General features: G+C 46.6%; 1 protein-coding gene across 1 annotated transcript in view; it reads left to right on the top strand.

Annotated features, from left to right (window-relative positions):
- The window catches only part of LOC126101514 (T-box transcription factor TBX18-like), a 287,840-nt gene that overhangs the window by 101,105 nt on the left and 172,571 nt on the right, over positions 1-14,164 (top strand). The window contains exon 3 of the mRNA XM_049912157.1: positions 3,139-3,255. Coding sequence (XP_049768114.1) covers positions 3,139-3,255 — 117 coding nt within the window. The remainder of the gene's footprint in view (positions 1-3,138; positions 3,256-14,164) is intronic.

Consider the following 14,164-nt stretch of genomic DNA (forward strand, 5'->3'; position numbering starts at 1 on the left):
CTTACACCTTCTAGAGCACGTTGGGTGGCACGGGATACATGCGGACGAGCATTGTCCTGTTGGAACAGCAAGTTCCCTTGCCGGTCTAGGAATGGTACTATTCAGCACTATTCAGTGTCCCCTCGACGATCACCAGTGGTGTAAGGCCAGTGTAGGAGATCGCTCCCCACACCATGATGCCGGGTGTTGGCCCTGTGTGCCTCGGTCGTATGCAGTCCTGATTGTGGCGCTCACCTGCACGGCGCCAAACACGCATACGACCATCATTGGCACCAAGGCAGAAGCGACTCTCATCGCTGAAGACGACACGTCTCCATTCGTCCCTCCATTCACGTCTGTCGCGACACCACTGGAGGCGGGCTGCACGATGTTGGGGCGTGAGCGGAAGACGGCCTAACGGTGTGCGGGACCGTAGCCCAGCTTCATGGAGACGGTTGCGAATGGTCGTCGCCGATACCCCAGGAGCAACAGTGTCCCTAATTTGCTGGGAAGTGGCGGTGCGGTCCCCTACGGCACTGCGTAGGATCCTACGGTATTGGCGTGCATCCGTGCGTCGCTGCGGTCCGGTCCCAGGTCGACGGGCACGTGCACCTTCCGCCGACCACTGGCGACAACATCGATGTACTGTGGAGACCTCACGCCCCACCTGTTGAGCAATTCGGCGGTACGTCCACCCGGCCTCCCGCATGCCCACTATACGCCCTCGCTCAAAGTCCGTCAACTGCACATACGGTTCACGTCCACGCTGTCGCGGCATGCTACCAGTGTTAAAGACTGCGATGGAGCTCCGTATGCCACGGCAAACTGGCTGACACTGACGGCGGCGGTGCACAAATGCTGCGCAGCTAGCGCCATTCGACGGCCAACACCACGGTTCCTGGTGTGTCCGCTGTGCCGTGCGTGTGATCATTGCTTGTACAGCCCTCTCGCAGTGTCCGGAGCAAGTATGGTGGGTCTGACACACCGGTGTCAATGTGTTCTTTTTTCCATTTCAAGGAGTGTACAATCTTATCGATTGAACGTGAGGTCGCAACGGATAACGCAATTTTAATTTTGCGGGTGCTCAGAGAAAACTACGTCCTGCACGAATCTAGTCTTGTGCCAATAATTTTAGTAAAAGGGCAGCGTGATTAATGTGATTCTCTTTTCTCAGGTATGGTTTAAATGAGCAAGCCGAGAACGGAAATTACTTCGAAAAACAAAGTTAATTTCCTTTTAACCAACATTAGACTCGTGGCTGGTATCTCCGGCGCGAAGTGCTTAAATACGAAACGATTCATCTTAGAAAAACTACACTCGTCACTAAATTTCCAATAAGTTGTTAAACATCGACACACGCTAGCATAAATGTTCAGCAATCGCAAAAACTGGCAACTACTCCCTTTATTAGCTTTCTCGGCGGTTGCAGTTTGAAACTAAGCACCACGTGGCGGGTCGTAGCGGAAATCTCGAATGGAGAAGATTATTCTTTTACCGGATAAATTGAACAAAAATCAATAAATGGTTCTTAATTAATAAATCGCGAAAAATCCTCTGATAAATAAATAAATTGTTAACATTAAACATATTTAAACATTCAAATACCTTTGTCCTGATTTCGACGCAGCGTTCTGAAGGAACGTCTTGTCGCTCAGCTGTCTTCCAAAAACTCCCCGTAACCGTTGCGCGGCTCTTTCTCCCGAGCAGCGCGAGGTGGTGGGGGAGGCCCATGACCAACCTCTGGTAAGAAAACTGTTTTTTTTTAGACTTTGACACCTCTGGTCGAACCCTCCTGTTCCTGCTTTTTGCCTTCCACTGTCTGTGTTAAAGTTGGTAGAAGATTCTGAGACCCGCTACATCTCTGATTCGTCTGCTACCACACTCAAAACATTCACGCCTGGCAACGTGCTTTAAGGAGAGGTGGGGAAATATAAATAGGGACACAGGACGTGCAAACTGTAATAAGAATAAAAGACTTTGATCCATAGTTGTTTCTACATGCATGTAATTTGGGGCTGAGATTATTTCACTGTTCATTAATTATGTAAAGTAATTGAATTTACGCTTATAATGTCTATCAGTTGATAGCAACATAACACTGATTTTTAACTATGCAACGAAACCTATTGTGACGTTACAACTGCTCTTGCTATCTGTCACAGGACATCATCATCATCATCATCATCATCATCATCATCATCATCATCATTTAAGACTGATTATGCCTTTCAGCGTTCAGTCTGGAGCATAGCCCCCCTTATACAGTTCCTCCATGATCCCCTATTCAGTGCTAACATTGGTGCCTCTTCTGATGTTAAACCTATTACTTCAAAATCATTCTTAACCGAATCCAGGTACCTTCTCCTCGGTCTGCCCCGACTCCTCCTACCCTCTACTGCTGAATCCAGGAGTCTCTTGGGCAACCTTGCTTCTCCCATGCGTGTAATATGACCCCACCATCTAAGCCTGTTCGCCCTGACTGCTACATCTATAGAGTTCATTCCCAGTTTTTCTTTGATTTCCTCATTGTGGACACCCTCCTGCCCTTGTCCCCATCTACTAGTACCTGCAATCATCCTAGCTACTTTCATATCCGTAACTTCAACCTTGTTGATAAGGTAACCTGAATCCACCCAGCTTTCGCTCCCATACAACAAAGTTGGTCGAAAGAATGAACGGTGCACAGATAACTTAGTCTTGGTACTGACTTCCTTCTTGCAGAAGAGAGTAGATCGTAGCTGAGCGCTCACTGCATTAGCTTTGCTACACCTCGCTTCCAGTTCTTTCACTATGTTGCCATCCTGTGAGAATATGCATCCTAAGTACTTGAAACCGTCCACCTGTTTTAACTTTGTTCCTCCTATTTGGCACTCAATTCGTTTATATTTCTTTCCCACTGACATTACTTTCGTTTTGGCGATGCTAATCTTCATACCATAGTATGTCACAGGACATTAGCAGAAAAATTCAGAAAACAGTATTACACCAACATAATGTCTCTAGAACACTCAGAGTTCACACAGACAAATAGGAAGCGTTACTTTCGGAATGAATCTCGTGTACTATCACAGTAGGCTGGGTTCCCGCCGCGTGGCTGTGCTCGTGTAGCTGCCGCAGTGAGGGGCGGTCTGTGAGCGGTGTGTGGTGCGGCTGTTGCAGGCGCATGTTCCCCACGGTGAAGGTGCGACTCGGCGGGCTGGACCCTGGCGCCACCTACATCGTCTTCCTGGACATCGTGCCACTGGACGACAAGCGCTACCGCTACGTCTACCACAGGTAAGAAGCGCCAACACTCAGCCACTGTCAGAGAAAATGACCTAGACTGTGAGGCACACACCAGAAAAATGTTGTTGTTGCTGCGGTCTTCAGTCCTGAGACTGGTTTGATGCAGCTCTCCATGCTACTCTATCCTGTGCAAGCTTCTTCATCTCCCAGTACCTACTGCAACCTACATCCTTCTGAATCTGCTTAGTGTATTCATCTCTTGGTCTCCCCCTACGATTTTTACCCTCCACGCTGCCCTCCAATACTAAATTGGTGATCCCTTGATGCCTCAGAACATGTCCTACCAACCGATCCCTTCTTCTGGTCAAGTTGTGCCACAAAGTTCTCTTCTCCCCAATCCTATTCAATACTTCCTCATTAGTTATGTGATCTACCCATCTAATCTTCAGCATTCTTCTGTAGCACCACATTTCGAAAGCTTCTATTCTCTTCTTGTCCAAACTATTTACCGTCCATGTTTCTCTTCCATACATGGCTACACTTCATACAAATACTTTCAGAAATGACTTCCTGACACTTAAATCTATACCCGATGTTAACAAATTTCTCTTCTTCAGAAACGCTTTCCTTGCCATTGCCAGTCTACATTTTATATCCTCTCTACTTCGACCATCATCGGTTATTTTACTCCCTAAATAGCAAAACTCCTTTACTACTTTAAGTGTCTCATTTCCTAATCTAATTCCCTCAGCATCACCCGACTTAATTCGACTACATTCCATTATCCTTGTTTTGCTTTTGTTGATGTTCATCTTATATCCTCCTTTCAAGACACTGTCCATTCCATTCAACTGTTCTTCCAAGTCCTTTGCTGTCTCTGACAGAATTACAATGTCATCGGCGAACCTCAAAGTTTTTATTTCTTCTCCATGGATTTTAATACCTACTCCGAATGTTTCTTTTGTTTCCTTTACTGCTTGCTCAATATACAGATTGAATAACATCGGGCAGAGGCTACAACCCTGTCTTACTCCCTTCCCAACCACTGCTTCCCTTTCATGTCCCTCGACTCTTATAACTGCCATCTGGTTTCTGTACAAATTGTAAATAGCCTTTCGCTCCCTGTATTTTAGCCCTGCCACCTTTGGAATTTGAAAGAGAGTATTCCAGTCAACATTGTCAAAAGCTTTCTCTAAGTCTACAAATGCTAGAAACGTAGGTTTGTCTTTCCTTAATCTTTCTTCTAAGATAAGTCGTAAGGTCACTATTGCCTCACGTGTTCCAGTACTTCTACGGAATCCAAACTGATCTTCCCCGAGATCGACTTCTACTAGTTTTTCCATTCGTCTGTAAAGAATTCGTGTTAGTATTTTGCAACTGTGGCTTATTAAACTGATTGTTCGGTAATTTTCACATCTGTCAGCACCTGTCAACACCAGAAAAATACAGGGTGGGAAAAATGAAACTGGCCCGAAAAATACGAAGTCCATTCAGTAAAAAAAAATCTTAAAAATTCTAAAAAGCAGAACATCGGCAAAGTCTGTTATTTTTTGGTGGTGTTCTAGAACTATTGTCAGATGGACCATTACGGAATACGGGGAGTAGCTCACAGTTGGTTCACCTCTTACTTCAGCAACAGGCAGCCAAAGGTCATTATTCACAATGTTGATGACTGCTGTCATGTGGGCTATGAGTGGGGTACTGTCGAGTGCGGGGTGCCCCAGGGATCAGTGTTGGGGCCACTCCTGTTCCTTATTTATATAAATGATATGCCCTCTCGTATTACGGGTAACTCTAAAATTTTTCCGTTTGCTGATGACACTAGCTTGGTAGTAAACGATGTTGTGTGCATCATTGGCTCGGTTTCAAATAGTGCAGTACATGACCTGAGTTCAACGCTTGTAGAAAATAAACTAACGCTAAATCACAGTAAAACTCAGTTTTTACAGTTTCTAACACACAATTCAACGAAACCTGACGATTTAATTTCACAGAATGGGCATATGATCAGTGAAACTGAACAGTTCAAATTTCTAGGTGTTCAGATAGATAGTAAGCTGTCTTTGAAAGCCCACGTTCAGGATCTTGTTCAACGACTTAATACTCCAATTTTTACTATTCGAACGGTATCAGAAGCGAGTGAGCGTTCGACACGAAAATTAATCTACTTTGCTTATTTTCCGTCGCTATTGTCGTAGGTATTATGTTTTGGGGTAACTCTTCTCATTCTAAAAGGATATTTTTGGCTCAGAAACGGGCGGTTCGGGCAATAAGTGGTGTTAATTCACGAACCTCTTTTCGATCTCTGTTCACGAGTCTGGGTATTTTGACATTTGCCTCTCAATACGTACAGGGCTATTACAAATGATTGAAGCGATTTCATAAATTCACTGTAGCTCCATTCATTGACATATGGTCACGACACACTACAGATACGTAGAAAAACCCATAAAGTTTTGTTCGGCTGAAGCCGCACTACAGGTTTCTTAAACAGGAGATTGGAAAACCGATGGATCGGTCGTGGTGGAGATCATGATCAGCAATTCATGTCATGGCCTCCACGCTCTCCCGACTTAACCCCATGCGATTTCTTTCTGTGGGGTTATGTGAAAGATTCAGTGTTTAAAACTCCTCTACCAAGAAACGTGCCAGAACTGCGAGCTCGCATCAACGATGCTTTCGAACTCACTGATGGGGACATGCTGCGCCGAGTGTGGGAGGAACTTGATTATCGGCTTGATGTTCTGCCGAATCACTAAAGGGGCACATATCGAACATTTGTGAATGCGTAAAAAAACTTTTTGAGTTTTTGTATGTGTGTGCAAAGCATTGTGAAAATATCTCAAATAATAAAGTTATTATAGAGCTGTGAAATCGCTTCAATCATTTGTAATAACCCTGTATATTCCTTATTGTCGTTTCTTTTTACCAATATTAGTTTATTCCCAAGGAGAAGAAGCTTTCACTCGGTTAATACTCGGCGAAATGAAACCTGCATTTCGATTGGACTTCCTTAACTCTTGTGCAAAAAGGTGTGCGGTATACTGCTGCAGCTTAGCAGTAATCCATGCGCTTTAAAATCTAAACTGAAGAGTTTTTTCATGAGCCACTCCTATTCTGTCGAGGAGTTCTTTGAAAAATTAAGCTGATTTTTATTGTATTGCTAATAGCATTTACTTAAACTTATGGACTGACTTTTTTAAGGGTCATGAACATTTATTTTTATCTGTTATTACGTTTGTTGCAATTTCATGTACTGACACGTTCCATGACCTTGGAGATTTGTTTTTCAATTTGGTCCAACGGAACTTGATGAGTAAATAAAAAAAAAATTAAAAAGTAAATGGGTCTGGCACGCCTTCGCATTGGGCATACTTCGCTCACTCATGGTCATCTCCTCCGTCGCAAGGGTCCACCCAGCTGCCGCTGTCGTTCCCCTTTGTGGACCGCAGTCTGCTGGACTCTCCCAACCTAGCCGTCCTGTGGCGCATTCTTAATCTCCCTGACTCGCTACCCCTGGTGACAGGACACGATGCCTCAGTGGCTGACTTAGTTTTACGTTTTATTCGTGAAGGGGGCTGTTATCATTCTCTTTAATGAAGGGCCGCTTAACCTTATCGGCCCACTGAGGGCTGTTGCCTCGCGTGGGCAGAGTGTCTGGCTGCGACAGTCTGGGCTTGTTGGTCCAGCCCGGCTCTCACCCTACCTGCTCTTTTACCCACCTCCCACCCCTCCTCTCGCGTGATCTGTCTCTCTGTACTTCTCTTACCCTGTCCGTGCTGTTAGTCTTTCCTGGGCGATCTCTGAGTGAGTGGCATACCTCTGGTAAGTGGCGGAGGCTGGGGATGTATGTCCTCTCATTGCACTATGCTCTCTAGATTGTACACCTACCCTGCCTTCCTTCCTCTTTCTCCCTTTCTTCTACTTCTTTACCTTATTCGCTGTCGTTGATCTTCCGTAGATCTCGGGGCTTACTTTCCCTGTGTTTTGGGCGGTAGGATATCTCCGTTCTACAGTCGTGTGGACATGCCTGTTGGAGGAAAAAGGGTCTGATGACCTAGTAGTTTGGTCCTTTTAATCATCCAGCCAGCCAACCAACGAACCAACCAACCTCTCATGCCGACCTCGCCGGCGGGTTAATGGCGGCACCCTTGCAGGTTTGTACCAACGTGCAGCAGCTGCATGTCGTTATATTTCTGTAGCTGAGGCGTTGAAACCGTTCGAATACCGCCGCCGGCTGACAGTGCGATATGATGAAAGTTTGAGTCGAACACAATTAATATACGAGTGAGCAGATGAGTTCAGACTGGGTGTAACAAGTGATGAAGGCCAGCCACGCCCAGGAAGCTCTGTCTCTGCAGTCACGGAGAACGATATCGCGAGAGCTGATACGGGGAAACAGACGTATTAGCAGTGGCAGCAACGATCAACATTAGCGTCAGATCAGCGCACCATATTGCTCATGACGCACAGATGTCCATGAAAATGCGTGCTACATCAGAAATGAAAGAAAGGCGCATGAGTGTGGTCCGTGAGCTGAAGGGGTACGAGGCCGAAGGGGTGGCATTCCTTCACAATATTGTAACGGAAGGTGAACTTTGGGTGCATTTTCATGAACCTAAACAAATGCGGGCTTGAGTGGAATGAAGACATTCTTTGTTGTGTCTAGACAAGACAGTCTAGACACAGGGTGAGGTTACCGAAAGGGCACGCGTCAACTCAACGCCGACTGGCGGGAAGTCTGGAACAGGATAAGTAATGAATGCTAATAAGAAAAGTACGTAGCTTGTCTAATACTTATCTTTAATCCATCATTGTGGTACATCGCTATTGACGATACAAATAAGACTCTCTCCAGATATGGTTAATGGCGCCTTGCTAGGTCGTAGCCATGGACTTAGCTGAAGGCTATTCTAACTGTCTCTCGGCAAATGAGAGAAAAGCTTCGTCAGTGTAGTCGCTAGCAAAGTCGTCGTACAACTGGGGCGAGTGCTAGTCCGTCTTTCTAGACCTGCCATGTGGTGGCGCTAGGTCTGCAAGTACTGACAGTGGCGACACGCGGGTCCGACATGTACTAATGGACCGCGGCCGATTTAAAGCTACCACCTAGCAAGTGTGGTGTCTGGCGGTGACACCACATTCTTCATCTCCTAAACCCAAGAAGGTGCGAACTGAAAGAAGTGCTGGTAGGGTCCTGTTGACTTTGTTTTAGGACCGCGAGGTAGCAGTGGGACGGGGGACGGGGAATGGCAACTAAACAGGCCGCGTCCTTTTTAAAGGATTTGCGGAAACTACAGAAAACCTAAAGGGGATCGACGCTTATCTTGACTATCGTCGCAAGACAGTTACTTTGTTTGAATTCCTTTTACTTGTGGAAGACCAGGACCAATACTTAAGATGGTGCGATACGTCGGTTTAAGTCACGGAAATATTTGATCAGCTATGCTGCCGGGTAGCCTTCCACACGTTTGTGGTTGTTCCTCATACACAGTTCTGGAGCAAACCATAGCATTTGAACACTTTTATACAGATCAGTGGCTGTCACTGTGCTGCTGTCGTGATCATTTATGGAGAGATGTTGAAGTTCGGTGAAAGTAAGTGTAGGTCAAAAGGTACTGGAAGTACACGATTGCAGTTTTCGTGGGATCATCTAGACTGGACTACCGATAAGTGGAAACGTGTCACTTGGTGGGGTAAATCACGTCTCTTGTTAATAGGGGCGATGGTTGTGTAGGATACGCAGTCACCCAGGCAAACGGCGGCTCGAAGCATGCACCGGGGGAAGGCCTGTGGCTACAGTATTATGTTATGAGGGACATTCATCTCGGCGTCATTAGACCTGCGGTGGTAATCCAAGGCACCAAGAGAGTTGTGGAGTTCAGTTCGCTTGATGTACACTCCTGGAAATGGAAAAAAGAACACATTGACACCAGTGTGTCAGACCCACCATACTTGTTGTCGCCAGTAGTCGGCGGAAGGTGCACGTGCCCGTCGACCTGGGACCGGACCGCAGCGACGCACGGATGCACGCCAAGACCGTAGGATCCTACGCAGTGCCGTAGGGGACCGCACCGCCACTTCCCAGCAAATTAGGGACACTGTTGCTCCTGGGGTATCGGCGAGGACCATTCGCAACCGTCTCCATGAAGCTGGGCTACGGTCCCGCACACCGTTAGGCCGTCTTCCGCTCACGCCCCAACATCGCGCAGCCCGCCTCCAGTGGTGTCGCGACAGGCGTGAATGGAGGGACGAGTGGTGACGTGTCGTCTTCAGCGATGAGAGTCGCTTCTGCCTTGGTGCCAATGATGGTCGTATGCGTGTTTGGCGCCGTGCAGGTGAGCGCCACAATCAGGACTGCATACGACCGAGGCACACAGGGCCAACACCCGGCATCATGGTGTGGGGAGCGATCTCCTACACTGGCCGTACACCACTGGTGATCGTCGAGGGGACACTGAATAGTGCACGGTACATCCAAACCGTCATCGAACCCATCGTTCTACCATTCCTAGACCGGCAAGGGAACTTGCTGTTCCAACAGGACAATGCACGTCCGCATGTATCCCGTGCCACCCAACGTGCTCTAGAAGGTGTAAGTCAACTAGCCTGGCCAGCAAGATCTCCGGATCTGTCCCCCATTGAGCATGTTTGGGACTGGATGAAGCGTCGTCTCACGCGGTCTGCACGTCCAGCACGAACGCTGGTCCAACTGAGGCGCCAGGTGGAAATGGCATGGCAAGCCGTTCCACAGGACTACATCCATTATCTCTACGATCGTCTCCATGGGAGAATAGCAGCCTGCATTGCTGCGAAAGGTGGATATACACTGTACTAGTGCCGACATTGTGCATGCTCTGTTGCCTGTGTCTATGTGCCTGTGGTTCTGTCAGTGTGATCATGTGATGTATCTGACCCCAGGAATGTGTCAATAAAGTTTCCCCTTCCTGGGACAATGAATTCACGGTGTTCTTATTTCAATTTCCAGGAGTGTATTTCCCGATGGCGATGGCATGTTCCAACAGGATAACTGTCAGTGTCACAAAGCCAGAATCGTGCTACTATAGCCTGAGGAGTGCAATAGTGAACTCAAGTGGATGTTCGACAGATGTGAACCCGATGGGATGAATCCGAGGCGCTACAGGCGCCAGCTCCGCGCCCAGAAATGACCGGCGCGTAATTTATGGATACTGCGTGACCTTGCGTTGACAAGTCGTGCCACATACTACCGGAAACCTTGTCGGATCTATGCTGTGCAGTATCGCTACTGAATCGTGTTCCGAGGGTGAAACAACCTGCTACTTTGCAGATGCTCATATTGTTGTATTTCATCAGTGTGTTAGACTACTGCGCGAAGGGTGTGCTGACTGAGGGAGAAATGGTTGTCTGTGATCCAGTATGCACTCTAACCCTCATGGTCCCTGAACGAGATACACGATGCTAGCAACAAAATAGACACCATTTTTCGATAACAATGTAGTGGCAGCTCTACGTATTCGTTGGCGATCTTCTGTGATACCTACTTGATAAAGACTGAAATGCTGGAGGCGTTTTGTAGAACTGCTCAAAGTTCATATCACGCATCGTACTCTCTCAGTCCTGCAGACAATTTTAAGTCTTTGATGCACCTTCCGTCCTACTATTTTACGTGTTCGTTTCATTCTTTCGCAGTTGTCCACGAACTTTTAGATAAATTGAATTGGTACACATTCCTAGTTAGGAATAGGAATCTTTACTGTGCACATCGGAATTTCGCAAGTATCTTTTGCAGTGATATTCGTTTTCGTAGGAACAGGCAAACACACTGCAGTCAGTATCGACAGTGTAAACCGAATGCCGGTAAGATCACATTACATAAAATAATGGTCTATTGCCACAGTATGGGAGATATATGACATAAGTACAGTGGAAGGGTAGCGTATCGCATTCTTCTGTTGATACCAACTACATTTTAACAGGAAGCCTGGCAGCGCTGTAGGACTATAACATGCAGAAACATTTCACCGTTATTAAACATTAACATAAAACACAAAACAAGAAATAATGCACAAGCACCACAATGACAGTAATATCTTAAACGCACTGTAATACTGTGGAATGACTGTGATGGGTTTTCATACAAGTTAAAAGAACAGTGATTCATGTGAAAATTGGTAGTGTCTTGTTCAGAATTGTAATTTAATACATATCATAAAATTTCATGCAAGTTGAAAGAACAGTGATTCAAGTGAAAATTGTTAGTGTCTTGTTCAGAATTGTAATTTAATACGTATCATAAAATTCTGCCCTCGTAAGTGATTGGTCATTCAAAGTAAATTCTTTCACAATTTTTATCAGTTTTTCCTACATAGTACAGAATGAACGGAGCCCCCCACCTCACTCTCCCTGGCACCTAGTTTCACTTGAGAAAACTTCCCACTAAAATAATCACTTTGAGGCACGTTTTCTTCAAGAACATTATATTAGACAAATACCAACTGTTGCCTCGCTGTTCAGTGTGTAGAGTTCAACGGCAGTGCCGATAAAAATATTATTAGTATCGGTTACGCGCACTTCCAGTTTTTATCTCAGCAAGCAATGGGGACACAGAATGAGATTTTCAGTCTGCAGCGGAGTGTGCGCTGATATGAAACTTCCTGGCAGATTAAAACTGTATGCCCGACCGAGACTCGAACTCGGGACCATTGCCTTTCGCGGGCAAGTGCTCTACCATCTGAGCTCCGAAGCACGACTCACGCCCGGTACTCACAGCTTTACTTCTGCCAGTATCTCGTCTATTACCTTCCAAACTTTACAGAAGCTCTCCTGCGAACCATGCAGAACTAGCACTCCTGAAAGAAAGCATATTGCGGGGACATGACTTAGCCACAGCCTGGGGGATGTTTCCAGAATGAGATTTTCACTCTGCAGCGGAGTGTGCGCTGATATGAAACTTCCTGGCAGATTAAAACTACCGAGACTCGTTTCATATCAGCGCACACTCCGCTGCAGAGTGATAATCTAATTCTGGAAACATCCCCCAGGCTGTGGCTAAGCCATGTCTCCGCAATATGCTTTCTTTCAGCAGTGCTAGTTCTGCAAGGTTCGCAGGAGAGCTTCTGTAAAGTTTGGAAGGTAGGAGACGAGATACTGGCAGAAGTAAAGCTGTGAGCACCGGGCGTAAGTCGTGCTTCGGAGCTCAGATGGTAGAGCACTTGCCCGCGAAAGGCAAAGGTCCCGAGTTCGAGTCTCGGTCGGGCACACAGTTTTAATCTGCCAGGAAGTTTCAATTGGGACACAGTTTAATTGTGGATGTCAAATTGTTGTTTGGGATTAGTAAGGATTAGCTATTGTTGGGATAGGTATTAGACTCTATTGAGCTCTCAGAGGTGCCAACATAAATATTATGCCTGGTTCAGTGTTCAATTTGTCCTAAATGGGAATGAAGAGAGCCGGCTGCATAATCTACAAAGTGCTTCACTGTGATTCTTCACTTTGTCATTCTATCAGAAGTTATGGTCCAGCATCTGCTTGCACACCGCACTCCTGTTTTCACTACGAGCAGAGACTCTCGATGTACACTGATCAGCCCGAACATTGTGAACACCCGTCTACAATCGACATAAACCCGGCCAGGCGACGGCAGCGCTACCTGCCGAGGAATGACTGCCAGCCAGACACACGCATGGTCGATATACAGGGTGTTTCAAAAGTGACCGGTATATTTGAAACGGCAATAAAAACTAAACGAGCAGCGATAGAAATACACCGTTTGTTGCAATATGCTTGGGACAACAGTACATTTTCAGGCGGACAAACTTTCGAAATTACAGTAGTTACAATTTTCAACAACAGATGGCGCTGCAAGTGATGTGAAAGATATAGAAGACAACGCAGTCTGTGGGTGCGCCATTCCGTACGTCGTCTTTCTGCTGTAAGCGTGTGCTGTTCACAACGTGCAAGTGTGCTGTAGACAACATGGTTTATTCCTTAGAACAGAGGATTTTTCTGGTGTTGGAATTCCACCGCCTAGAACACAGTGTTGTTGCAACAAGACGAAGTTTTCAATGGAGGTTTAATGTAACCAAAGGACCGAAAAGCGATACAATAAAGGATCTGTTTGAAAAATTTCAACGGACTGGGAACGTGACGGATGAACGTGCTGGAAAGGTAGGGCGACCGCGTACGGCAACCACAGAGGGCAACGCGCAGCTAGTGCAGCAGGTGATCCGACAGCGGCCTCGGGTTTCCGTTCGCCGTGTTGCAGCTGCGGTCCAAATGACGCCAACGTCCACGTATCGTCTCGTGCGCCAGAGTTTACACCTCTATCCATACAAAATTCAAACGCGGCAACCCCTCAGCGCCGCTACCATTGCTGCACGAGAGACATTCGCTAACGATATAGTGCACAGGATTGATGACGGCGATATGCATGTGGGCAGCATTTGGTTTACTGACGAAGCTTATTTTTACCTGGACAGCTTCGTCAATAAACAGAACTGGCGCATATGGGGAACCGAAAAGCCCCATGTTGCAGTCCCATCGTCCCTGCATCCTCAAAAAGTACTGGTCTGGGCCGCCATTTCTTCCAAAGGAATCATTGGCCCATTTTTCAGATCCGAAACGATTACTGCATCACGCTATCTGGATATTCTTCGTGAATTTGTGGCGGTACAAACTGCCTTAGACGACACTGCGAACACCTCGTGGTTTATGCAAGATGGTGCCCGGCCACATCGCACGGCCGACGTCTTTAATTTCCTGAATGAATATTTCGATGATCGTGTGATTGCTTTGGGCTATCCGAAACCGAAACATACAGGAGGCGGCGTGGATTGGCCTCCCTATTCGCCAGACACGAACCCCTGTGACTTCTTTCTGTGGTGACACTTGAAAGACCAGGTGTACCGCCAGAATCCAGAAACAATTGAATAGCTGAAGCAGTACATCTCATCTGCATGTGAAGCCATTCCGCCAGACACGT

Source organism: Schistocerca cancellata, chromosome 9, assembly GCF_023864275.1.
Source record: "Schistocerca cancellata isolate TAMUIC-IGC-003103 chromosome 9, iqSchCanc2.1, whole genome shotgun sequence".
Lineage (NCBI taxonomy): Eukaryota > Metazoa > Arthropoda > Insecta > Orthoptera > Acrididae > Schistocerca > Schistocerca cancellata.